Below are 27,509 nucleotides of genomic sequence, written 5' to 3' on the forward strand. Positions count from 1 at the left end.
TAATGAAAGTCATAAATAATATTTAATTAACATTTATTATAATTAATGTGGTGACATTCGTTACTTCAGTTATAATATGTTTAAGGTATTGTAGATATATAAGATAACGATAGGGTCATTAATGTAAAATATATTCTTACTAAATGTGGGTAAATGAGATAAAGAAAATTGAGAGTAATAATAAATGAGTATTTAATAAAACTTAAAACTTATTATTTAATGATATATGATTTTAAATTAAATTATTCACTTAAACTTTATTTTAAATCATCAAATTAACACATTTACTATTCATTTATTTTCATTAATTTTAAATAATAAATTATTTATAAAATATTCATATTTGAGGTATTGTAGATATACAAGATAATCATAAAATAATTATTATAAAAAAAACAAATCATGAATGTAGAATCATAATTCTTAAACATATTCTCACTAGAATGGGCAGAGGAGGCAAAAAGAATTTGAAATTAAGTTACCTATCTCCCTCTCTCTCTCTCAAATCCAATATTCCCATGCATATTCCTAAACATATTTTTAAGAAAAATTTAAACTTGTATTGATTTAGATACCCCATTTTGTCACATAACATGATGGTTGTGTAAGCTAGGAAGCATGCTACTAAAAATTGAAGCAAATAATTTTATCCAAGTTTTATAGTGAGATGGGTGGTTGTTCATGGACTAGCCGCACGTACCATTTTCTTTTCTAAGGCCTAGTATCAATATGAGGCATGCTATTGAAAATTGAAGCAAAATCTGAAGCAAATAATTCAATTAAAGTAAGAGACAAGCATACTCACCTTTGATAGTCTTCTAAGAATGAAAATTATAAGGGAAACTCAGAAGAGAAACTATTATCAAGTTCACTTCTCATAATTACATTTTTTTTAAAATTATTATTGTTTATTATTTTCAGTTAGTTTTGACATGCCAACAAAGTATTAACTGATTCCTGAAGTTAACAAGGGCCTGCTTTCACAAAGGCATCTTATTTACCTATATAGTCTCAGCAACCAAAAATAGCTTCTCTTGATCACTAATCATGTCAATGTCAGTAATTTTAGCTCCATTTTCAGATAAAATGCAGGAGCCACTAGAACATTTTAACTGCTCCATGGCTGTCTCAATGAGCTCTTCAATGGTCTTCGGAATCCATAATACAACTCCCTGCTTTCTTTCCTCTTTGGAATCCCAAGGGTGGAAGGGGAACACAATGCACTTCCTTTGACGCATTTTATCAGCTATTGGCAACGGGTGGCATTATTAAGTCACAGAAAACAGTATGCTAAGTAAAGATTTTTGAGAAACTACTTAATGGAAGATGATAATACAAGCATTAGAAATGAAAGAAAAATTAGTGGATCCCGAAGACACACAATTGGCACCAGTTAGATAGGATGATTCTGTTGATTGTTAGTATTAAGGTATCTTCTAGGATGGGAAGCTGGGAGAAGTAATGATACCTCTCTGATGATCAATCGATTAATAACCAAAGCGACTGACAATCATCTACTTCCTCACCTTCCCTTTTCAGAAGAAATGCTGTACTGCAAGTTCAACACAATTTCCCTTTTTTTTGTTTCATTATTGTTTGTTCCATCCTTTGGAGATATTCCACAGTGATATGGTCTTTCAAAAACCTCTTAAATCTACATTGCTTTCACATTTAATTACAAGGGATAATATTACACATGTAAATATTAATCATCGGTGGTAAAGGCCAGTGGAATCCTTGAGTTTTGTCTAAGTCCTTCTAATAAATATCATAACTTCAAATTTTGATTTTAAGTGATGAATGTGATTGTCTCAGAGGAACCAGAAAATATCAACACCCATCTAGTGTCTGTAGAAGGATGAAAATATATATACACACACATGAACGGTGCCATCCATATTCAGTATATAAGTAAGGTCCATGTTTGCATTTGGAATGGTCCAACCACAAGTTGAGTTCTATTTTTTCATAGGAGGGCTCACAAAAGACACAAAATTAATTATGTGAACAAGCCAACTTACAACACAAGGGAAATTAAGTCGATCCCTCTTTATGATCACATCTCATATTTTTGTCCTTGGAGGTTTATCTAAGGGGATATCCAAAAGCTGTTTTATACTGTCCTTTAGGCTCCAAGGATAGTATATGTAGATTAATGGAATATCAAAGTACTCAATGAATGAGAACTTTAGGGTAACACAAAGATTTTGTAGAGTTATTATAATGTAAGCTATAACATGTTATATGTTTCAATCTAATTAATCATTGCTTATGTATTTTCTGGTTCACATCATATCAAAAGCTATCACAAAATCTCAAAGCTTTAAACAATTATGAAAAATTATCTACATGTACCTACGGTTTATCTTAGGATTCAAAAACATGAGTTGAATCTATTTCATTTGGGTTAACTCAAGGATATAAAGTTTAGGGTATGACAATCTCTTTGTTACTGTGATTTCTTTTATTTTTACTAAATAAACAAGGTTTTGAACTAGCAACTCTAAAGGCCAAAGTTAGTCTTTCTTGTAGTGATACAAGTCAATCAAAAATGTTGCTTAACATCCAATTTAAGGTAGTATCACAGATGCAAAAGTTGTAGTTTTAGTAGTACCTCGAATTTCTTGAGAGCAAGAAGAGAATTCAGACAACTGAGCAGACATCGCTTCTTCCAGAAGCTTGATTAAATTCTTATTTCCACCAATGCGAGCTTCATCAAGTGGAGTATTTCCCCATCTGCCAGAAACAAATATTCAGAAGAAGGTTATGATTAGAGGAAGGGGTAAGTGCAGAATGCATGTAGAGGGGTTGCTCTCTTCTGACATTTTGGCATGTAGTAGGAAGGGCATGCTACTAATATTTGCTTTCAAGATCAATTCAGAAATGTCCCTAAAGTCCGTAAAGTGGCTGTCCCAATTAATTTTGTCATTCTAGAAAAGACTTAATAGCACTAATAGAATGACCAATCTTTTAATACCATCCTCACTCCCTTGCAAGGACAGGATAATATCACTCCAAAGTTCTGTTTTAATCCAAGAATGAAATGTAAGAATTGGAAATTTACATACTACACACTTGACACCCAAGATCAATTTTTCTTCAGTTATTGCAGAATGATGAAATAAACGAAATATTTTGGGGATTCCTCCAGTGACTGATGGGTATCAACCTGGGGATGCTGTGATGGTCCAGCTCTTGTGGGATATAGTTGAACCCACCTGGTTCTGGACTCCTTAATTACAGAAAACATGAAATTCCCATAATCGGGGGTTTCTCAGGAAATATAAATTATAAATGTTTGGTTTTGAAGTTAGCAGGTGTCCAATTATAGGCTGTATAAGTTTTTATTCTGTTTTGGGTTTACTTTGGTCTTATCAAGTTATTAGAAGACTTTTCCTTGTTTAAGTAGAGGTTCTCTATTTGAGTACAATTTTGCACCCCAGACTCACGCAATGCATTTGCTTCTATGGAAGAAAGGCTGGTAGAAGTTTGTTTATCTCTTGCTGGATGTGACTCTTACTTTAAGAGCAGAGGAAGCTTTTTTTCAGTAGAAGGTTTTCGGTTTGGAAGTTTATAATTTTTTAAGTCAATGAACTTAGTAACCATACAAGTGAGAGTTGTAGGGGGAAATTGAATAGAAAATCAATGAATGAAATTTTTTTGCAGATCCTGTTACCTATGCTTCAACAAAGGTTGACCTCTATGCTTCATTCGCTGCTAGTCAGCCTAGTCCACCAATTTTGTGGCATGAACAACTTGGTTTGGGATTGACATGTGGGCTGAATCCAAAATCCTACCTCTTCCTTGCTGTCCAGAAATTCCAACAAAGTTCTTCCCTTAATTCTACCCCAAAACCAACTAAAACATAGCCTCCTCCATAAACCCTAAAAACAAAGTCCTTGGCTCCTGGACCAATGATAATTGATTATAGGCAGCCCAGACACTCTTGAGGTTGTCTTAGATCAAATATACACATTATTTTCTTACAGACCCATCAAAAGACACAAATGTGGATCAACTTTACAAGTACCAAATACTTGAATATTGATGTTGAAATTCAGATGTTAAACCAACACCCACTAGACGACAAAATAAAAACTCTTAAGGAAATATTTACTGGATATACCAAGGACAGAATTCTACATGTATTCAATTCTAAACAACCTTTTCATTCTACAGTGCACATTAATTGCATGAAGAAACGGAAAAGAAATTCTAGAAGACCAATAACGATGTTCATCCTTATGATAAACAGTGAGTCAATAGTAAGATTGTACCTATCCTTTGCGAGAACACTTGCCCCTGCTTCCAACAGTAAATTTGTCATTAAATATAACCCTTCTGAGGCAGCAAGATGAAGTGGTGTTCGTGAATCATAATTTTTGGCATTTGGATTAATGCCATTGGCCAAAAGCCTTTTCAAAAAATTTAAATCCCTCCTTACAACAGTCATGCAGAGACAGTTACCAGCGTCTTCCACTGTCAATAATGCCCCTGCTTTAACTAGTAAAGAAGTGACTCCATCATGCCCATTCTTTATGGCTTCAAGCAAGGGAGTGTTTCCAAAATTATCTATTACACATAAATCAATCAAAGTGTATTATTAGATTGCTACTGGCGGTATCATTTAGTGGATTAGTGGGCAATTTTGATAAATAAATAAATACATAAAAAACACTCGCAATAGGAATGTGCCATGTAGGAAGCTACCTGAAAGATGGATGTTCACTCTCAGTTCAATAAGGTAATCAGTAATATCTTCATATCCCTTGGATGCCGCAAAATGCTGTAGAAAATGAATGTATAATTTGACTCAAGGCAGAGAAAAAACTCATCTCTTTACAAGTGAATGATACACTATTCCATAAACAAAAGGTTTTAATATAATACGCATATCTTAAAACAACAACACATGGATCTTGAAATTGAATGTTCCAGGAGCCTATTTGATAACTTCAAAAAAAAAAAAAAAAACAAAATTTCTATTCTTAAAAACAAAAAACTATTTTCTAGATTCAAAAGCATGTTAGACAAATTTTTGACAAACAAATAGTTATTTGAAAACTTCTTATGAAAATGAAGTGTTTTTAAGAACATATTTCAATTGTTTTCAGTTATTTGTACTTGTTTTCTAGGGATTATTTTAAAAAATAATTGTATAGATATGGAAAATGATTAAAAATAAAACGTTGCAAATAAAAGTTACTTTTAAGAAACATTTGGAAATAAAAAAACACTTTGAGAACATTTCAAGTTCTCAATTTTTGAAAATTGTTTTTAAAAACGTTTGCAAACAGGTCCTTAGTCTCTTGGGTGTACATTACCAATGATTACATTGTGGAGCAGCAGAATACCGTCAAGTTTACACAATGGCCAAGAACAAAAAAACAGAAAAATGGACATAAATAGATGTTCCTCATGGACTTCCTACTTAAAACTTTTGGAATAATAAATTGCATTTCTAGTCTGCCTATACTAAGAATATAAATGGACTTTCCAGAGCTTCAAACATAGTCTCATTGATAGAACACATTAACATGACAAGCACAAGAGTATAAGTCTGATATTAGAAATCAATCTCAAACTGATATCAATAAACAAATAAGCATTAGCTGTTCATCAATGAAATAAAACTCATAAAGAAATGACAAGATGAAGAGTGTCATCAGACAGCAGAGAAATCCATTAATCCAACTGGGTTAAGCTGACAAAAACATGAAAACTAGGCCAGCTTGTTGAGAAATAAGAGATACTGCACTTGATTGTAACTTTGTTTAACTTAAGCTCAACAGAAAACAAATTAGAAAAATGTCAGAGGAAAATAATGCAAGAACTTTGATTCTTTTACTGGGATTCATGATTACAAAAAGACAAAGGCTTATCACTACATTTATGTTTTTCTTTCATTGGCAGTTATTATTCTAGATTGTAGATTAATGAAATGCCAAACATTTGGTAAAATACCACATTCACATGAATGATAGAAAAAATTTTGGAATGGAGATAAGCAGGTTTATCATGGAGAATGCCAAAATAGTTGGAAACACCATCTACAGATCACTTGAAGCGGAGTTTGAAGCAAATGGCAGTGAATGACAAAGAAGAGAAGTATAATTCCAAAATGCTCCATTGGTAAGATATTTGGTGCACATGATAGCCTCTTATGCACGACAAGACATCATACATGCTGGTTTGCAAATCCTAGTTGATAACAATGCGGAGCAATAAAGTGGAAAACAAGGTTTGAAGCATTTAGATCTAAGGGTGTTATTAAAAGGATTTATAGGTTGCATCCCAATAGCTGGGATTCCAACTTTGTTGTTGGGTGGTTATACTGCTATCCTTGGAAAGCTACTATCTACAGCTTCCATGATTCACTCATTTTTACTTCTTTGTTAGCAATGGATTGAAAATTCAGTTACAAAGGATCTTTGGGGGGGGGGGGGGGGGGGGGGGGGGGGGGTTGGAATCAACCTCTTCGTATTCTTTATCCCCAACTCTATTTCTCCTCTTGAGGGCTAGAGATATTCCAATTTCTCGTCTTAGTACAATCACAATAAACTTCAACATAACTCTACTCACTATGAAATCGGCAACCTTTTTTCTTTCAGGCAGTCTCTGTGTCATGCTTATGTTTCTACATTTTCCTGATAAGAGGTGTTGGACCCTAACTCCCTCAGACATTTTCTCCTCAAATCTTTCTTGTTTGCCCTTTAAAAGAGTCATACTATAGCTGTAATTCCCCAGACCAATTTTATTTGGAAGTTCATAGTCCCCCCAATAGTCAATGATGTAGGACAATAGAGAGAAAAAGAATATAGAGAAGATAAATAAAAATAGAACAGAGAAATTTTAAAGAATTATGAATATTATTAATCAAAAGTTTAAAGTGTTTATATATATATATATATATAGACAATCCTAACTCTAGTAGGAAACTATTTTTAGTAATCTAAAATTTTACAATATTTACTCAATTATAAGAATCTTTAATACAAATTTGTATAAAGAATTTTTACTCAATAAAAAGGAGAGAATTTTATTCAATTAAAGTTTTGTTTTTGAAAGAAACTTCAAAACTGTTCACTTCAAAATTCATACCAAAGGCGATCTTCCATTATAGTCTGTCTTATTGGGATCTGCTCCTGCCTCAATCAAACGCCTTAGTTGGTACAAATCCCCATTATAAGCAGCACAATTTACCCTCATAGCCACCTCTGCCTCACGCTTTCCAATATAAAGTGTGATATCAGATTCCAATATCTTGTTTCGAAGATTTGATCCTTTTCCCTGTCAATTTTGAGAAAATATTATGAAGAGCTAAGATCTTATTTAGCAAATTTTAAAGATGATATTCCCAACAGCATGCAGATTAGACTTTTTCTGATTGTTGATACAACATTGAAGTTGCTTCAAAATTACCATGGAACAAAAAAGTTCAAAGAAAATGATAAAGAAAGTTGGAAAGGAAGAGACCAATATTCCTAGGCTAATTTACCTCAAGAAGGTTGTTTAATATGATCCGCCCATCAGAAAAGTATATCTCAAGAATGTTTATGAAAGATTGTTTATCAAGTCGCACGAGCCTGCATAGTTCAACAACTTGAACTGTATAAGCCTGAGGAGTGTTACATAAAAGAGGAATTTCACCAAATGAGTCATTAGTTTGTAGATGAATCAGAGGTCCTTCAGTTTCTTCTTCGTTGCTTCCTACTCCCTTCTGCAGATTGTATGATAACCATCAAACACTGATTATATTATTTACGTATAGACTCAAAGGTGAATCTGCATATATTTTATAATATCAAACATTTAATTACTATTCCATATATTTCTGAGATGTTTTAATTATTTAATGTTTTTTTAGGTGTGAAATAATTCTATAGTTCTATATTCAAGAGCAATATATTATTTTCTCAAGTTTACCAATAAAGCATATCTTAGTAAACCATACACATACAAATATAATATCAGTATGATGCTTTTCAACTTTTGTGAAGTTTTTGCCATTAAGCTGGTAAAGCCATCAACAAAGCATTTTTCATAACTTCCTTCTATTTTTTATTTTTGAAAATTTACTAAAAAGGCAGTAGAGATTGTATATTTAAAGATTTTTGGAACACTTAAACTATTTGTTTCTTATAAGTAAAACTTTAAGGCATACAGAAAAGAAGGTGTTAGAGTTCCCTTTTTTTTTTTTCAATGGCATCTTCTTTAGTGATTTTACTATTTGTTATTAAGTTAAAATTAACAATGGTAAATTATTTTAATCATTCATTTAAACACAATATTTTGACTACACCAACCAATAAATTGATTCTCATAATTTTAAATTACATATTTCTGTAATCATTTTTGGAAAGTTATTAAATTTTGTCTTATATTAAAAGGGGAATGATAAAATTTGAAGACTTCCTGAATTTTTTTTCGAATTTATTAATTGATAGTGGTACCTCATCTTTAACATTTGTAAAAGACTCAAAAACATCTGCACCCTTATAACTAGTAAAGAAGAACTGATATATTAGCAGGTACAGCAAGCATAAATCCAAGTTGATTAAAAAACTGTAAATGTATACTAATGTGTGTGCTTGTGTGTGTGCATTATCTGTTTGTTTTCATCTATGCATATGAATGCAGCATAAGGTGGAAATGCTATATCTGTTTCCATATGAAATGATAAGAATAAACTTCCTTGGGATACCAATTTCAAAATTAATGCCAAGTAATTTTTGAGTAAATGCTATATTGCAGAAAACAAGTGGTCTCTTAATCACAATATAATAGATGTGCCAGAATGTAATAGTTAAAACAAATGAAACAGTTATGCATATCCATAATGAAAGAATTAGAAACTCATACCAGTTTACCATTACAGACAATATAAAGTTGATCCACCATATTTCCCTCTTCAAGTATCACTTCTCCTGGGAGGAAAATTTCCTCGTGGACTCTGGTTGCCTAATGAATCAGAATAATGAATAAGCATAAACTCCCACAACTACAAATATAGCTAGGCTCCTAATGTTATCACACCTATGATGTAGCAGTTAAATAAAACAATGCTATAAAAGACTGACAGCATAAGAGGAAGCAGTAAAATAAATAGAATATTCAAAGGAGGCACCTCAGGAATATGATTCAAATTAATGAGCCATTAAATCAAATATGAAGCACAAACAAGCAATTAAAATACATGAAGCTCATGTCCACCTAAAACCAAAAGGTTCTTACAGAGAAAAAGAATGCTTTGAACATAATTAGATATTTCAAACAGTCCATGAATACTCCCATCTCGGCCATAATGTATGCAGATAAGGGATCAGAGGAAACCTGAACTTCCCACTCAGCACAGCTGATGTTATAGATTATGTATGAATGAGGAACTGGAATCAATGTTACTTCCCATTAATTACTGAACAGATCACCATAAACATGTTAGTCAAAACAGGTTTAGAATGTACTTAAGATTGAGTTTTTTTATGTTTGACCAGATGATTGGATTTGAAATTATAATGATGCATGTTAAACTGTTTGGTGAAGATAGAGATGATGAAAGAATTAATATAAATCCTCTCACAGCACAACCTTACTCTTTTCTAACCACTCTTTTCAGTTCACATCCTTAAGGAACAAATTAATGAGTAATAAATTCCTCTAATACAAGATTTGTTCCCCATATTGTCACACAAATCCTCCATTCTGTTGCCCATGCAGTAGTACAAGTACTTCATGAGCAGCTTGTACATGTGCCCAATATATAGAAGAAACTCAGGACCTGATGAAAATAAATTCAGCAATCACATTGAAATGCCACAATAAGGGGTTGGATTTGTTTGGTTTCCACATTGCACTGAACCAAATTTCAGCCCTACTTTCTATGAGTAGAAAATTTAATCACTAGAGAAACTGCAATACCCCTTAACTGAAATGTGGAAAAAAAAGGAGAAAATAATGAGGATGTAACAACAGTGAGTCGTTTGATGTTCTTTATAAGGCATAAAGCCTATTAACTAACAATCTGATGAAATGTCTACAAATAATTATCAAAGCATTTAATAATAGAAGATCACATTCTTATTTTAATCATACTAAAAAATATCGTGAATAATATTTAGTGGTAGCAAAAATATTTTTTTATGAAGGCAATTTTAATGGTAAATATGGCATCAAGTTGCTTCTTAGTTTTATGAAATTAAATAACAAGGCGGGCCTATTTTACATCACCCGGTGAAAAATCACCACTTTCCTATGGCATGTCTTTCTTCAACAAAAACTATACTGTTTACAATCACAAGAAGAATTTACAGGTATTAGATTGCACTCTTCCAGACTTAAAAGTGCATATAACCAGTCTGCAATTGCTTTCACTGAAAATGCAAACAGAAATCATATTTCCTATCATACATACATATCCACAGACTTGTACACATATTTGTGCATTGTCAATAAATAATGCATGTGGGAGCTAAAGACATTTACAATAGGATTCTACATTTTGCCATCAGAATGGGATTCTAGCAGTTAGTAATATAGAAACTATTAAATCCAACATTCACTTTCAGAGTTCATAGAGTCAAGGGATCCTACATAAACTGCATAGCCTTTAAATTCTAAAAGTACTTTTATGTTTGAACTAAAATTGCTTACAATCTGCTTAAGGAATCCCGGGGAGCATCCCTTGAAAAGAGAAACCTTGCTAATGTAGGGCCCATATAACTTTTGTGAGATCTGCAAAAACGAGACAGTTATAACATATCTATTCAAGCACTAGCAACTAGTAAATAACATATCTATTCTGAGAACAGAAATAAATTCCTGCAGAAAGTCTAAAACCCTGCCACAAGAAGGTCACTCCCAATATATATACATTTATATATAAATGTATGTATATCCATAGGATCTGAGAATATGGAATGTAGATGGAGATATGGATTGACAATTAATAAAAATTAGAAAAAGAAATGACATTAGTAGCAAAATATGGAGAAAAAAAAGTCTGATAAATAAATAAATATATATGCATGTATATATGTATGTATGTATGTATGAAAAATTTTTGGATAACTTTGGGAAATACATACAGACCCACCCCAACCACATACACAGACATGGACACACAAATACTAAAAATTCATCCTATTTGGGTCACCCTAGAACCCCAATTCTCCTACCCACTTCCAGCGGCATTAAAAATCATGCCCGCACACAGTTTGATAAGTTGGACATGGAAAGGACTTCAACTCTATCCAAAAATCCCTTCTAAGCTTATGACTGTTTGGTCCATAGACTAAATAGACCAGAACTGCCCTTCTCCTTCTGAAGAGAATATAACTATCACCAGAAAACATCCAACCATAATCTCATGGAATTGGGAAGCCTTGGAATCCAATAAAATCAGGATTCCCCTTGAAGTTACAGATGCAGGTAATTCCACCCACTCTTTAGTTCTGTAAGTTTACACACTACTGAGAACTTTTGTCTCCCTAACTTAGTTTCTAAAAGTAAAATCATATTCTGACCCTCTTAACCAAGGATATCCTTCATAACCTGTCTCTTCCTCCTTGATCCTACCCTCAAATATTCCAACTATCTTCATAACCAACTAAACTAACCCTCAAACAACACGCACCTAAAGGCTCACCCCTGTGAGCCTAGATTTCGATTGGGAAAAAGTTCTCCTATAATATACATGTGAATTTAGTAAGCTTATCGATTTTTCTTGAGCAATGCCTTCCCCTACTTGCATTTGGTGACACTTATGTTAATAAAGTCTAAGAAAGATTTAACTCTGTCAATCTTACTAAGTGTTAGGTCTTTGATATGAAGGCCATCTAGTGAAAAGGAATTCTGGTCTTTAGTTAAATGTCCTTGAGAATAACAAACCTCCTTACTAGCACTAAGAGTTGCCTAAGTGTAGTGATAAAACCAGATTCAGGTTTATTTAAAACAAAGATCCATCTTTCATGCCTAGGATTGCCAACAGCTGAGTCAAGAATAGCAACAGAAGCTAATAAAGATGGTTGAGGGATTGGGATGACGAGAGTAATACTGATCCCAACTCTGAATCAAGCTAATAAATGTCATTGATAATAAAGGGAAGGAAGAATGTAGTACTGAGAGAACTCCTGTCAGACCTACCTAACTTGCTTTCTTGAAATGAAACCACATTTGGATGATCTCTATGAAGTAATAAATCCTTAACAAATCTTCTCTTCCTCCTAGATCCCAACCCTGTGTTCCAAGTATCTTCATAAATAACCAAAGTAACCTGCTAAACAACATACCTAACAGGTTACCTTTGTGAGCCTGGATTTTAGTGAAGAATAAGTCCTCCTCTAATACAGATTACCTTTGCTCTTAGTATACTTATGACTTCTACCAAGGGATGTATTCCTCCCTTTGCATTTGATGAGAGTGAGACACATGTTCATGGAATCCAAGAAAGATATGACATTGTCCATCTTACTAGGGTTGAGGCCTTTGATATGGCAGTCATCTAATGAAAGAAACTATGCCCTTTAAGAATAAGAAGCCTCCTCAGCTACACGAGGAGATGACCAAGGATAGCGGCAGATCCAGATTCAGGATTATTTAGAATAGCAAGATCCTTATTTAATACCCAGGATTGCCAATAACCAAGTCAAGAGTAGCAACAGAAGATTGTGCTCAGCACAGTGCAGCTAGCATGGTGCACCAGACATTCATGTTGGGCACATGGTTGACCTTCACTTTGACATATGTACATGTGTGGACATGAACCCCACATGGATTCACACTGGAAGCAATGTCTCTGCCCAATATAGGCGTATGTTGGGAGCATGCCAACACAGTTATGCAGCATGGTGCACCCAATGGCAAGCAACCACCTACTTTTTCTTTGAGTTCTCTTTTGTGGTTAGGCACTTCTCCTCGCAATAAGTGTCCTTTATCCTTTTTTCTCGTGTTTCTTTTTAAAAATAAGCACTTCTCCTCCCAATAAGTGCCCTTTATCCTTTTTTCTTGTGTTCCTTTTTTAAAATGCACCTAGGTGTCCTGTGCCTTACACATCCATCATCACTTTGCGTAACACTTATAAAGGTCATCCAGAAGCATTGTATTCAGAAAGTATTGATTTTATAAACCATGTCTCCTCATTGCCTTGTTTCTTTTACGTTGAAATTGCACCTCTACTCTGTAGCAAGTTTTCTTTAGGAGGACCCCAGAGGATGACATGATTTGTTACATCATTTGAGGGCTTTGGCAGGGGGAGGGGTTGGAGTTTAGGAGGTGGTAAAGTGCCCTGACAATGAACTCTTCTTGCTTTTAGGTGGGACGGTTGAAAAGAATTATTGAGGTCTTTGAGGACACAAAGGGACCTATGGGGGAGTTGTGGGCTGCTTTTCTTTTTCTTTTTTTTACCTACATTAGGTTTCCGTAATTCCAGTTCCCCCTCCTCCAAAAGCATCAATCTTTTGGACTGGAAAGCTGCATAGATGATGCTGTGCCACTTGGCTTATTGAGCCCGCTATGGTGCAGGGGTCAGGGTTGCCTGAAAGACTTATTAATTCACTCTCCAGCATGCCTTTTGGATGGATGATGCAAACAGCTCGATCTTAACTCCGAGCAGGTCGGGCCTGCTGGTCAAACTGGCTTATGCAGAACTTGACTCATGGCTTTTAAATTGAGATTTTAGCACTTTTAGAGGATCTGATTTTAGCTTCAGAACTGGTTATTAGGGCCCGCCTTTGGACCAGATTCCTCAGTGGTTATTTCCTAGGTTTCTTTGAGGAGTGAATGTCCTTATTTGCTTACTTTCTGGTGAAAACGATTTAGCCTCTCCTGAGGAACGTTTTATCCTCCCTTATGCAGAGGCCTAGAATATCCAATCAGGTAGCCAATTTGGCCTAGAGGTGTGCTAGTTCCTAACGATTTTATAGGGGCTTTTACCCCCCAGAGATCAGGAGGTTTGGTTCTTTATGTTTGTGTTGGCTTAGTGCTGCAGAGTTCCTTCAATTTCTTTCTCTATTTCAGCATTTCCAGTTAGACTAATTTATTGGTCTATCACATCATTTTTCATTTCAGGGGGTTGTGGGTTTAAGAAAAGGATATCTCATCTTCTTTGTACTTACTTCTCTTTATTAATAAATTTCCACAAATGGGAAACAAATATATGTTAGATAAACATATTGTGCAACCATACTAATCTGAAAACAAAATAGTTATGGCACAACATCTGAATAAAAACAGAAAGAATGTAATAGAATGATACTCATTATAGCAAACAAGGATAAAAGGTGGATGAGCTAATTTCAAGCATATCGATATTTGGCCATGAAATTGCCCATAAATGAGGCACCTTTAGGTTTCTTCAAACTCAATTCTTGTTGTCCTTCTTTTGTCTTTGTCTTTTTTCTTGATGAATTGTTTGCTTATTGGTTTTTTTTTCCAACAAAAAGGAAAAGGAGAAAGAAAACAATTAAGCTGTTTCATACCTTAGCACGAATAGACACTGGAATATCCTGAAGTAAAGCAGCTTCTGTGTAGCTGGTCTCGTACTGCGATCGCATATGGTGTTTGATTTCATTACTTATCTGCCTCCCAAGTTTGTTTCTGTTCATGTAGCTAATAAGTTCTGCCATTCTATCCCTAAACTTTTCTGTCTTTGATCCTTTGACGATCAATGCTGTCATGTTACCAAGCAGATAAGCGCCAAGAATCATGTCAAAGGAAACATAAGCCATGACAAATAGCATTTCCCTGACATTGACTGCATGTATGTCTCCATAACCTGCAACATAAAGCAGATAATAACTACAAATAATTGAGCAACTCCAGTCCCAAACAACTTAAGTAATCCACATAGTAAAATATAACTGATTCACAGAATAAAATAAGTAATTATTGGATACAAGATATTACAAAGTAGTTTTTGAGTCTTTTGCCTAATTTTAAATTATTAATAGAATACTGATTATCTTAGATTATCAGTTGACTCGGATTATCTTGTAAGTGAGAAGGTTCACTAAAACTCTGAATTAAGTGTTTAGTTATCATGAAACCAGAGTCAAGCTAATTGAGGTTGGTTGGCTCAGTGAATCTGCTCGATCATTCAACGTATGTAGGCCACCCTCTTCCATTACCTCAACATGTTTTCCCATTTCTACCACAATGATTTGCAGAGGCCATACCACCATGTCTTCTTGTATTTTTGCTAATTTAATCAATATCTGCTTGAACTTCACCTACTACTTCTAGAGTCAACACGCACTGATGCACTTCATTCCCAGTTCATCAATTTTTGTAGCACATGAAGAAAAGTATAATCAACAACATCATAGATCAGCAAGACATTTATGTCGAAGAGCCTTAAATATTTTAACTTCATAGAACAATCAAACAAAATGAAGAATTGCATATCAAATTTAAGGGCATATAAAACATAATAAAGCAAAAGTGTAGGTAATATCATTCTCAAACAACAAAATCAAGACTCTAAGTGAATAATCTTTTGCAGTAATTTACACACTGAAACAGAAGAAAAGCCATTAGAAATTTTCCATGGCCTCGATTTAAATGGACACCACAGAAACCATTATGAGGTGGGCATGCACTTTGAATACAAATTGTCATATTTAGAAAAATAGTAAATTCGTGTGTGTACATGTATACAAATCTTACCAACAGTTGCCATTGTAACAATGGCAAAATATAGCGATGTAAAATAGCGCTTCCAAAGATCAATATCTCTGAAATGAGAATAACTATAGTCACCCATCTTTAGGCTTCCTATCCACGTATAACCTTCCTGGGAGGCAGGCATGGTGGTGGCAAGATAGTAAAAGATGCAGGCAGCAGCGTGTGTGCAATATAGTTCAACAACAAGAAGTTTCACAATCCTTGTAAACAAGTAATTGATTCGGATATCTTTCTCCAACTTCTCAAAAAACTCTGTAACTCTTAGTGCCCGACTTAGCCTAATCCACAATAGGTACCTCACCGGTTCTTTCCTGCCACAAAACTGACCATAAAAGATGCTTTAGGATGACAGCAAAAGAGCTAAGTTTGCAATAGTAAAATAACACCCAAAAAAAAAAGTCATGGATGAAATTCTGAAACTGAAACCTCTTGCTAAACCAGGTGTCTCCCACTCTTCCTCACATCTCTACTCTTCACAAGCCTATCTCCATTTCATAACCTTTTCCCCTCATTATCTATGATAGTTATGGAGATATTCCTTCCCCTGTTCTATAAGGAATCTAATTGCAATGAGAGATAAACTTAGGAAATATCCTATATAACATTTTTTACATACAGAATTGAGATTCCTCCCTTGTTATTCTGTCACCTAGTAGTCTCAAAGATTCAAATGAAACCCTAGCAACTTGAAAAGAAGAGGAAAAAAAAAAAACGGATACCTGGTAAATAGCATCCAGTGGCAGACAGCCGAGAAAATCGACCACAAACCGAGATTTCAAGTACCTACAGTTACAACACCAGCAAGAAAAGCTTGAGTAGTTAGAATGAGGAAAAAGGAAGGATTAGGAAGATGAAAATACACACCTGAGGGCAATGCGCTTGTGGCTGTCGACAGTAGTGTATGACTGAGTGTCACGAAAGGCGACGAAGAAGCGGACGACCATGTCGACGAGAAACGCCAACTGGCCGGCAATGTCGAGAAGGAAAAGATTCTCCGGCAAGCCTCTGAAGAATCCGAACTCCATTGGTGTGAAGAATGACGAGTAGACTGCCCATATCAGTATGAAATGCGTCCATACCATATACCACCTGCATACCCCAATCCCACCGTGATTTTTCAATCAACCAATTGCCTCTGCGCCCTCTTCTCCGACAAATTTAAACTCAGTTTTGTTTCACCCCATTTAAATTCAGTGTCTACATTTTGTTTGGTTGTCGGAATATTTTGAGGGAAAATGGGAGGGAAAGAAAACGAGGAGGAAGAATAAAATGAATTTTTTTTATTTTTTTATTTTTTAAGCGATGGTTAATATATTCTTTTCTGTCTATTATTTTTAAAATAAATAATAATAATAATAATAATTTTAATACAAGGTAAAAAATAAAAGAAAAAATCTTTTAAAAAATTATTAAAATGATGTTTGAATATTTTTTTTTAATATTTTTCAAAAGTTTTATATAAAATTTTTATATACATGAGATGTAAATATTAAAATTTTTTTCTAATATCTTCTTTTCGTACCCAACAAATATTTTTCCTTCACCGTCTTTTTTACCCAACAAATTATTAAAAAATAACAAACAGCCCACAATTCAAGAGGGACAAAAGTGATTAACTTCAAATTTATTGTTTTATTCTTCTTTTACTTTCACGCTCTTCTATTTTTTCTCTACAATTTTCCCGAGAAAATTTTCATTGAAGCCGAATGTGTTATATGGAGTATATAAGATAAACAGTACTCAGCTAACCAGCTCCACCACACAAGTCACAATGTGGATACGTCCAAGTAAAAGCTTCAGAGAAACATCCAGATACTTGCAGAAAGAGAGAAAGAGCGAGAGAGAGAGAGAGAGTTCGATTACCAGTTATCTGGACGAATGATGAATCTGCCTCTTGTTTCATTGGCCGTAGCAGCCACGATCCTGCCAATTCGACTCCGAGCAGAATCCGGCACGGTCTGCTGGCGGCAGACCAGAGACCTGAACCAAGTTCTCCACAAGGCTTTATCTTGAAGCCCATCGATCTCAATCTCGTAATCTTCTTCTTCGGACTCATTGCCTGCCCTAGTGCTACTCTCTCCTCTCTTATTTCGGCCATGCATACTCATCATCATTACCTTTTTCTTCTTTTTTTTCTTCAGGTGTTTGAAGATCTGAGTGAAGGAGATGGTTGGCTGAGTGGGCATTCACACATTAAGAGTGGTATATAAAAAAAACGAGGACTGTTGGCGTGTGATGACAGCAATGAGTGGGCTTGCGTTAGTGATTCTCTTTCTTGGCTAATATGAGTGCAGCAGAGTCAGAGTGTCACTGCGGCGGCAAGTTTAAAGCCCCAGTACCAAAAATAAATAAATAAAATAAAATAATACAGCCTGTTTGGGAGTTGATTGTTCACATGTGACTCTGAGAACAACGTGTTCTATGTTTTCTAAAAATATATTTAATTATTTTTAGTTATTTTTAGCATATATTTAAGATTTGTTTAAAAAAGTAATTATATACAACTATGGATAATAATTTAAAATAAAATAATATAAATAAGATTAAAATTATTTTTAAAAACATTTAAAAATATAAAAATATAAAGCCTGTTAATAATATTCCAATTTTTGTTTAAAAAACATTCTCAAGATTTTCTTATTTCTTAATTCAAAATTAGATTGATGCATTTTTTTTATATAAAAATATTTTTTGTAACTTTGAAAACATGTTGTTTTTGAAAAATCTTACTAATAATTGAAAAATACGAGAATATATTGTTTAAAAACTTTTGTATATCCCTATGTATAATACAAATAATATGATAAAATTGTTTTCTATATTTGAGTTCTTACATAAATTTTTATCCTAAAAACAAATTCAAACGGTTCTAAAACATTATCGCATTTTTTTCATATCACAAATAAATTTTAATTATTATTATTCAATTTTTGGTTGAATTCAATTTTCGTGTACATATAAACAATTACTACATATGGAATTTTGTTTATATATATTGTTTTCTTAACAAAAATAGTTCAGTATTTTATCGGTTCACAAAGTTTCATCTAAATTTTGTATTTTTTTTTATTTTTTTTTTGTAATTTTTACACAAACTTCCAATAATATTGAAATTTTTGTCTCGATACTTCTATAAAGTCTCTTGACCAATATTCCATCAATGATGATATTCTCAACATTGAATATAAGATCCCTAAAAATAGGTAAAGTCTTTTTGAAAACTTTTTTTAAAAAAAATAAAATATATTATAACATTGTGATACTAAAGTAGCAATAGTAATAAAACAAGTTTTTTTATATACTCGCACCCGTCTCATTCTTAATAGGATGAGTTTGAAATTTAAATAAACAAGTTAAGAACAAGTTTAAGATTTTTTATTTTTTTTAATTTGGAACAAGTTCGCAGTGGATTTAAGTATCATTTTATCCCACCCCACCCCAATTATATATGAAATTAACTTTAAAAAATTAATTTAATTTTAAATTTTTTATTTTATATAGATATAAAAGTATAATAATACTTTTCAATAAAAATAAGTTATAAAAAATTAATTCAACATAATGGAACAAGTATAAGGAATTCGCATACTAGCCCCGCCTCACCCTATTCGAATACGATAATTATTTTGAATAAACAGAACTATCTATTATCATCCCTACACTAAAGTTTGAATTTTAAGATGAAATAAATAAATTTAAATATATATGACTTGATCCCAATTCAATACATATACACCAAATTTTTTCAAAATTATACTTTGAATTTTGTTGAATTCTCAACCTTAACACCAATCAATTTTGATAAATTTAAATTCAATAATGCCTAAATATTTCCATAAGAATAATTTTATTCTTAAATTTAGAATTTAAACTTTACCACAAGGAAGAAATTTCAATTATTTTTTTCTTTCAAATGTTTTATTTTCCTACGTGGTATTTAGAGATTGAGAATATATCCAAGCTGAGGTTTGAGTGATGTTTGGAATGTAAACAAGGAATCAATTCTTTGTCTTTTTTGGAGGAGGAATGGGTCCCGCCATAGAATTGATCCAGACCGCTCCTTGTAAATGGGACCCGCTTTGATGGAAATGATTCCCTTTGTCCACATCATGAATAGACATCGTTTCATGGCTCGGTTTCCACTTGCCCAATGAAATCCACTTTTTTAACGGTTAAAAGATTTTCAACCGTTAAGATTCGCAACGGATCCGTTTTATTTTATTTTTAATGTACATTCCCTTATTACCCCTATGTAAATCCCAATTAAAAACGATGAAACCAATTTTATAAATCCAACTCTTCACTTTTTTTAACCTTAAAAAATATTTTTTAAAAACAAAAATATCTTATGTAAATAATTATTATATTACGGGACTTTTGCGTAAAAAAAATATAAATAATACTATAGGCATAGATTGATAGTGATTTTAAAAAACAATTTTTTGTTTAAAAAAAAACAAATTTTATAATATAAAAAAAGAATAATTTTTCTTTATTAAAAGCATAAGATACGATACTTTCAAAAGATATTTTTGAATTGTTTTTTATTATTTTTTGAAAATTATTTTAATAAAATAATTATATAATGGAGAATGATTAAAAATAAATGATTAAGTATGAAATTTATTTTTAAAACATATTTAAAAATATAGAAAACATGTAAAAAAATATTTCAAATTCTTAAAACAAGTATTTGTCCTATAAAATATCATATAATAGTTTTTTAAAAATATTTTTTAAAACTATTTTTAAAAACATATATCAAATCGGGTTTTAAAATTTTGTATAATATATGAATAAATAGTGAAACATAATTTTATTTTAAAAAATAATTTTTAATAGCTATTTTAAGTACTATTTTCAAAAACACTTTTTAAGTTGGTCCTTAAAAAAATGGGAAAGCTCTTTTTTTTTCCTTTATTTATTTAATTATTAATATTTCTCCAAAAAGGCAAGAAAATAAGAAAATGATGAGTACATTTTTTCCTAATTTTGCTTTTAGTTGGGAAACAACACAACATGTATGGAGTGAGATCGAGAGCAGAAATGAGACAAACTACAAACCATGCACGTTCCTAAGTTACTTGCAAGACCCCACCCATTCATGATGTATACACTTGTTTGTAATTCATCCTTAATTTAATTAAATTATACGTCCTATAATTTATTTATTTATTTATTTTTGTAAATTTGAAATGTTTGTATAGCAAGCCATTTGAGGGGAAAAAAACATGAGAAAAATCTTATAAATAGAAAAGAAAAAGACAAAAAATCAAAATTTAGATATGTTTGGTTCTTTCAAAGTCCATGTGAAAAAATAAATAAATAATAGAAAGGTGATAATTTAAAAAAAAAAAAAAAAAAGACTCTTATTTAGTTGTATATCAAAATGTTAAAAAAAAAAGGTCAAACAGTAGGATTAACGGTGTTTTATATGCTTCATTTATTTACTTACTTTTGAAGAATAAAATATTCGTCGTAAAATTTACATCGACAAAAAAGTAGCTCCCTATTAGATAAAGAAGGTCCAAAAACAACAAAAGCATTATCGGAATTACTCTTCCATATGCTTCATTTATTTACTTACTTTTGAAGGATAAAATATTCGTCGTAAAATTTACACCGACAAAAAAATAGCTCCCTATTGTATAGAGAAGGTCCAAAAACAATAAAAGCATTATCGGAATTACTTTTCCCAGTACATGTAGGGATATAATTGTAATTTTATTTTATAAATTATCAATTTTAATTAAAGAAATCATTTATGATTTTTCTCACTCCCAAACCAAAAGTGCAGCTTGAAGATTTTGAGGATATGTTTTCACCCTTTTGAAAAAAGTCAAAATCACAAGGAATGACCAAATGACCTTACCCATTGATTTATGGTTGCTTTATTCCATATGTTTTACTTGACTTTACAAAGTGTTTTGGGTTATCTAACAACGCAAGTTGTAGAATACATAACCAATTCTACAAAATTGAAAATTAACTAAAGTGGATAAATTTTCAATTTTCATTTTTCTTTACTCTACTCAAATATTCTTTTCTTCCCGTGTTTCCCTTTCATACTTTTTTTTCATATACGCAACGATCTATCTTCTAATAAAAGAAATTATTCGTCTTTTCCTTTCATACTTTTTTCCATATACGCGGCGATGTGTCTTCTAATAAAAGAAATTAAGTGAGATAATATGTAATTTATTAAATATAATATGAAATATAATAAAAGAACGAATATTATATCTTATATCATGTTTGGTTAGTAACGAGATAAAATAAATATTTTTATTATTTATCTTATCTAACCAAATAAATATTTGGTTAAAATGATGAAATAATCATCAAATAGTGAATGTAACATTTCTCACATTTTTATTTGAAAGATAACCTATTTTGACATAAACACCCTTTATCATTTAAGTATTTACACTTAAGTTTTAAAAAAATGTTATTTTTATAATAAAATAGTAAGGACATTTTTATCAAAATGAAAAAAAAAGTACAAAAAGTTAAATTTCAAAAATTGGGTTTTTAATGACCATTTTAATCATATAACCCTTTACCAAACATGAGATAAGATCAACGGTGGATATATTATTTACTTTATTTTTAACATTTCTTCTACATAGGATATGTTAGTCTTAAATTAAGATATTAGACATATATATAAATTTGTGTTTAGAAAAAAACTAAAAAATTATTTTTAAAATAATGTATATATAATAATAATAATAATAACTTAATATAAAATTTTTTATTATAAAGTTAAAATATTTTAATAATGAATATTGTTAAATGTAACATATCTTTTTTAAATAGAAAATAATATAATATAATATTTTAAACATTAAAAATAATATATATTATATTTGATTTTTTTATTCATGTAACAAACTAAATATTATTATAACATAACATATATATATATATCCCAATTATATATGCTATCTTATCGTGATATAATATTCAAATATAAGATTTAAACTTTATTTTTATGACATGTTATTTGATCCCTTAGCTTTTCATGCAATGCATTGTGCCAACATCCCATGGTCTTGGCCCATCCCAACGGCCCAACGTTGCATTAATCCGAGCCCATGTTGTAAGTGTCAAGGGCCTCGTGCTTGGGCCATAACTCTTGCCTAGCCCATACCTCGTCTCACGCAAGTCATCCATGAGCGACACCTTAAAACTAACATGCATACGTAATAAAAAAAATAAAGAAAAAAATATAAATAATTTCGTCATAAAAAAGTGAATAAATAATGAAAAAGATGACATCATTGATGATAAGAAGAAAGTTGTCTTGGAGTGTGACCGAGAGACTGAAAGGGATGGAATGGTGTCTACGTTCAGTGTAGTCTTGCCTTTGCTTCTCACTTCTTCCTTCTTTCTTTCTTCTTCTTTCTCTTTCTCTTTCTCCTTTCCACTCAGCTAAGCTCGAAGCTTTCACGAAAACTCCCTACTCTCATTGTCTCTCTCACAAATCACAATATCCCAAATATTGTTTGACTTCTATATTATAAAAATATAATTAATTATTATTTGAAATTTACATTTTAAAATTAAAAATCTGATTGTATTATTTATTTTTTAATAAGTTCAGACTAATACGATATAAAAAAATATACTAAAGATATATTTTTTATATCTTAATCTCATTTGTTTGTATCATTATATTTTATTTTTATTTATTTTAATTATTATTCAACGATCTATAATTCATCTATATATTCAAAATTCGAATATTTTATTCGATATATACCCTTATGGTTTATTTAAAACCAAACTTTAGCTTTATATTTGACTTAAAAAAAATGTTAAAAAAAATTATAAAAAATATTTTTTTATACGTTGCTATTAGTTATGAAAGATTAAATATAATTAAAACTAGTTACAAAATGACGTGATTTCAAGTTATTTACCTTTTTTAATGTGAATTTTGAGAAGTATTTATTTTAAATCTATTTTTTAATTTTTATTTTTTTTACATTTTCCATTAAAAATCCAAACATATTTTGAAATTATTTTCCGTTGAGCCCTCATGTTTGACAAACTCTTTCTTGGATTGAAAATTGGTATAAATTGAGCTGCTACTGATAAATTCAAATTTGGAGGCCCACTTATTGGGAAGTATATATGAGGTGTGATTTCAAATATTAGAAGGAAATAAAATAATAATAATAATAATAATAATAATAAAAGAGATTTGGGGGATAGTGACGTGGATGTAGAAGACATAATATCTTCTTTATATTAATTGCATTGATGTGGCAAGTTGCAAGGGTGGATGCTACATAGGAAGCCCACCCCAGCCATGACCCAATTCACAAAAAGTTGGAAATACAAATTAATGAAGAGTGGCAGTTGCTATCCAACTTCCTATCTCCTTTTTTTAATGGACCCATTTGTTTCCATCCTACACGTAGCCCTCAAATTACTATTGTTTAAATGTGATTTTATTTGCCTTAAGATTTGAAATCATTTCTAAATACTTTAAATTAAGAGTATGACTACGAGTGTTTTTCTAATATTTTAAATATGAATTTATTCCGCAACTGTTTTATAAAACAATTTCGAAAATTAATTATTGGAAACAGTTTTAAATGTTTGATAAAACAAACACATGTATGATAAGTCAAAATGTTTCTAACCCAATTTCTATATCTTCAAATAAAAACAAATCTACTTTATTTTTAATCATTCTTAATTCTAAAATTAAATTTATATTTAAAAACAAATAAAAATAATTTTAAAAAATATTTATTTTTTATTTTCAAAAATAGAGAATCATTTTATGTTTTATGATTTGTAAAATATTCTCTTATTTTTTGTTTTAAAAAATAAAAAATTATTTTAAAAATAATTATCAAACATGTTATAAGAGTTTGAATTTTAATAAAATAATATTTATTAAAACACTATAATGAGAACATATTTTTTTAAAAAAAATTGATTTTTCTTCCTTTATTCCCATTTATTCATGGACCAAACTACGTGAAATTTGATTATAAAATAAATTAAAACTGATAGACTTTAAATCGTAGTATTCGATTTAGTTTTAAAATATATATATATAAAATAAAATATAAAATTGATAGAAAAATATTAAAGAAAAGCAAAATATCACACAAGCAACACGTGATATGGAAAAAGGCTCTATTGATCTGACGGACTGGGCGTTTGGCAGCAAGTGGAGGGGCCGGGGGAACCGACAAATTGGGTGCAAAGTAAGAGCCAGATGCATTGTTCGGGAGCGTACACGTCAGAGCTTGGCTTATCCAAAAATAAATAAATAAATAAAGCAAAATTATTTATTTTAAAAATACGTAAGTTTTTAATTAATTTTATTTTTCTTTCAAAATTTCGAAAACCAAATATAACCTTTAAAATTGAATTTTTGAAAATATGAGGGAAAAAAAGAATAAAAATTTCCCGAAAGACTATTCTTTATCCTGTGCCGACGGCTGATTCATTATCTAAAGCAAAATTGTATGATTTGATTCAATATGATATGGATAGTGTTTTTAATTCGATTCCGATGAGAGTAGAATTAGATCAGATATTATCGTTAGAAAGGAACCAGTGGATTCGAAAAATGATAAAAGGAAGATTTAATTGAATCTAAGCTTCTCTTTTCGCATCTGATTTACTGTGAACAAAAAATACAGAAGATTCTGATTCTGATTCCGATTGGTATATACACAACTCCAGATCATCGATCTCGTTTTTTGAAGGTCAGATCGGATAATCGGCTCAGATGACAGATTGTTTACAGATGAACGGATGCGATAGAAGCTGAGCCGCCGTCCACCTCTTTGTTGAATCCTTCTGTAGACAACACTCGATGAAGTTCCGGAACTCCTCCGATACGCCCTCTGGCAGCGCCGGCTCCTCGCCGAAGCATATGGCGCACATGAGTGTTGCCCAGTCCGGCTTCTGTCCGGCCGGCAGTAAGGGAAAGTGACCGACGTAGAGTTCTAATAGGGTGAGACCTAAGCTCCAGATATCGCCGGAGTAGCCGTCGTAATTGGAGCCGTGGGAGTCGGGGTCGAACCGCTCCGGGCTCATGTAGGCGCAGGTGCCCACGTAGGAGTTGCAAGAGTCGAGCATGCGGCGCATGATCTTGCTCACTCCGAAATCGGCGATCTTCACCTCCATGTTCCCGTTCACCAAAAGATTTGCGGGTTTGATGTCTCTGTGGATGATCTTGTGGCTATGGAGGTAACTGAGGCCGTTCAGCACCTGACCGGCGACGCCAGCGAGATCCACTTCCGAGAAAGTGCCTTTGGTTTCCAGGAGGGTTTTTAGGGTGCCGGCGTCCATGTACTCCATTAAAATCGCGATGTCGCCGGAGGGCTTCTGGAAGATGCCGTGACACTGGACCACAAACGGCGAGTCCGTAAATCGGAGGATCTCCATCTCCCGCAACACCTGACGGCGGACGGTGGGGTCGCAGTCGCCGTGGACCACCTTGAGCGCGTAGTTCGCTGCAGTGCGCTTGTGCTGGACCTTGTAGACGGTGCCGCCGTTCCCGTGGCCGATCACTTCGATCTTCTCAAGGTCGGCGGCGGTAGTGGCGCCGGAGGAGAACGGGAGATTGGTGGGAGGAAGGGGAAGTGGGAATCGGGGACGGCGCTCGGAGATTTCAGGCAAGGGGAGGCGGAGGTTGAGCTGCCGGCGGTCTCGGACTACTGCCATGTGCTAACTTGCGCCGATGGATGAGGCTATAGTTGATAACGTTTTTCTTTTTCCTTTCCTCTTGAGACTTGGGGTTATATAAGTGGGATGAAGAAAGCACGTGCGTGGAGGCCGCCGTGGGGCATCGAAACCACGTCGAAAGGCAGGTACTCCAGTGGGCCCCACTATTTTTCATTGTTCAGCTATTTCAAATGACTAAATGGCGTCTCTTTATTGGTGGAGTTGGTTTATGTTTAATGTTCTTAACCCCACGTGATGGAATGGGCAACCACCAGTCCCCATGGCAACTGGAGTCGTCGTTTCTCTTAGCTTTATCATAGTTGGCGTGACGGCCGGGGCTATTAATATCACTAACTCCAACTTGAGTTATATTAATAAATTATTTTCCAAAATTACAAGCACATGTTAAAACTCTTACCTAATAATTTGATTAATTTAATTTTTAATATTAAAATATAATTTTGTTTCATTAAAAATTTGAATTCATTAAATTAAAAAATAAAATCAATTAGTTCAATTCAATTTAATTTCGGGAGTCATCATGGATGACGTCATGCAGAATGGCTCCAAATCTAGCATTATTCCATGGGTTTCATGAATTCCCGGTGGAAATTATTTCCAACACGTTATGATTTTCTTGTCATGTTTTTCTACCAATAGAAATATTTTCCTCCTTTTATGTTTGAGGAAAAAAATATGAATCTTTTAAGTCGCAAAATTATTCTAAGTCAGCATTATGGATTTAGAGCACATAAATTTTAGTATATATAAATCAATTCATAAACAAAGGGTGTAATAAAATATAATAAATTGAGTTAAAAGAGAAGTTGGCTTCTAATGATGAGACACGTGGATACACAGAGTCGTTCTAAAACCACTAGTGTCTTCCTATGTGCGCAGCAACTTATCCTCTATGGTGGGTTTATAGGGAGACCTATTAATTGATCGTCAACGAAATATTAAAGAATTATATAGAATAAAAATAATTAAGACAAAACGTAGGGTTAAACATGTTTGTTTGATTCGAGAAGAACATAGTTTTCTGTCTTCGGTATTTTGTTTCATATATTTCAAAATTTAATATTACTCACTTGTGAGAAAGATAATCCAACGTGACTTTAAATGTGTTT

The 27,509-nt window shown here is 32.5% G+C and overlaps 2 protein-coding genes across 2 annotated transcripts; both read right to left on the reverse strand.

The window, feature by feature from the left end:
* Positions 1-806: 806 nt before the first annotated feature.
* LOC117903986 (potassium channel SKOR-like) lies at positions 807-17,946 on the reverse strand. The gene is made up of 13 exons (XM_034816517.1): positions 17,542-17,946; positions 16,543-16,767; positions 16,398-16,461; positions 15,661-16,000; positions 14,475-14,770; positions 10,651-10,731; positions 8,863-8,961; positions 7,499-7,720; positions 7,102-7,290; positions 4,711-4,786; positions 4,278-4,572; positions 2,615-2,736; positions 807-1,246 (listed from the first exon to the last, which is right to left on the reverse strand). The coding sequence occupies exons 1-13, from the start codon at positions 17,862-17,864 to the stop codon at positions 1,002-1,004; spliced, it is 2,577 nt and encodes an 858-aa protein (XP_034672408.1). The 5' UTR covers positions 17,865-17,946; the 3' UTR covers positions 807-1,001.
* Positions 17,947-25,268: 7,322 nt separating this feature from the next.
* On the reverse strand, positions 25,269-26,433 carry LOC117934387 (mitogen-activated protein kinase kinase 9). The gene has a single exon (XM_034856040.1). It carries the CDS (start codon positions 26,377-26,379, stop codon positions 25,435-25,437), a length of 945 nt encoding a protein of 314 aa, XP_034711931.1. The 5' UTR covers positions 26,380-26,433; the 3' UTR covers positions 25,269-25,434.
* Positions 26,434-27,509: the final 1,076 nt, after the last annotated feature.

Source organism: Vitis riparia, chromosome 17, assembly GCF_004353265.1.
Source record: "Vitis riparia cultivar Riparia Gloire de Montpellier isolate 1030 chromosome 17, EGFV_Vit.rip_1.0, whole genome shotgun sequence".
NCBI lineage: Eukaryota > Viridiplantae > Streptophyta > Magnoliopsida > Vitales > Vitaceae > Vitis > Vitis riparia.

Excerpts from the sequence above, each read along its gene's own strand:
- LOC117903986 (XM_034816517.1), bottom strand. The coding sequence starts at position 17,864 with ATGCCCACTCAGCCAACCATCTCCTTCACTCAGATCTTCAAACACCTG. Across the intron at positions 16,768-17,541 it reads ATCATTCGTCCAGATAACTG|GTGGTATATGGTATGGACGC; the intron begins GTAATCGAACTC and ends TGGGGTATGCAG. Across the intron at positions 8,962-10,650 it reads CGGGATTCCTTAAGCAGATT|GCAACCAGAGTCCACGAGGA; the intron begins GTAAGCAATTTT and ends CTGATTCATTAG.
- LOC117934387 (XM_034856040.1), bottom strand. The coding sequence starts at position 26,379 with ATGGCAGTAGTCCGAGACCGCCGGCAGCTCAACCTCCGCCTCCCCTTG.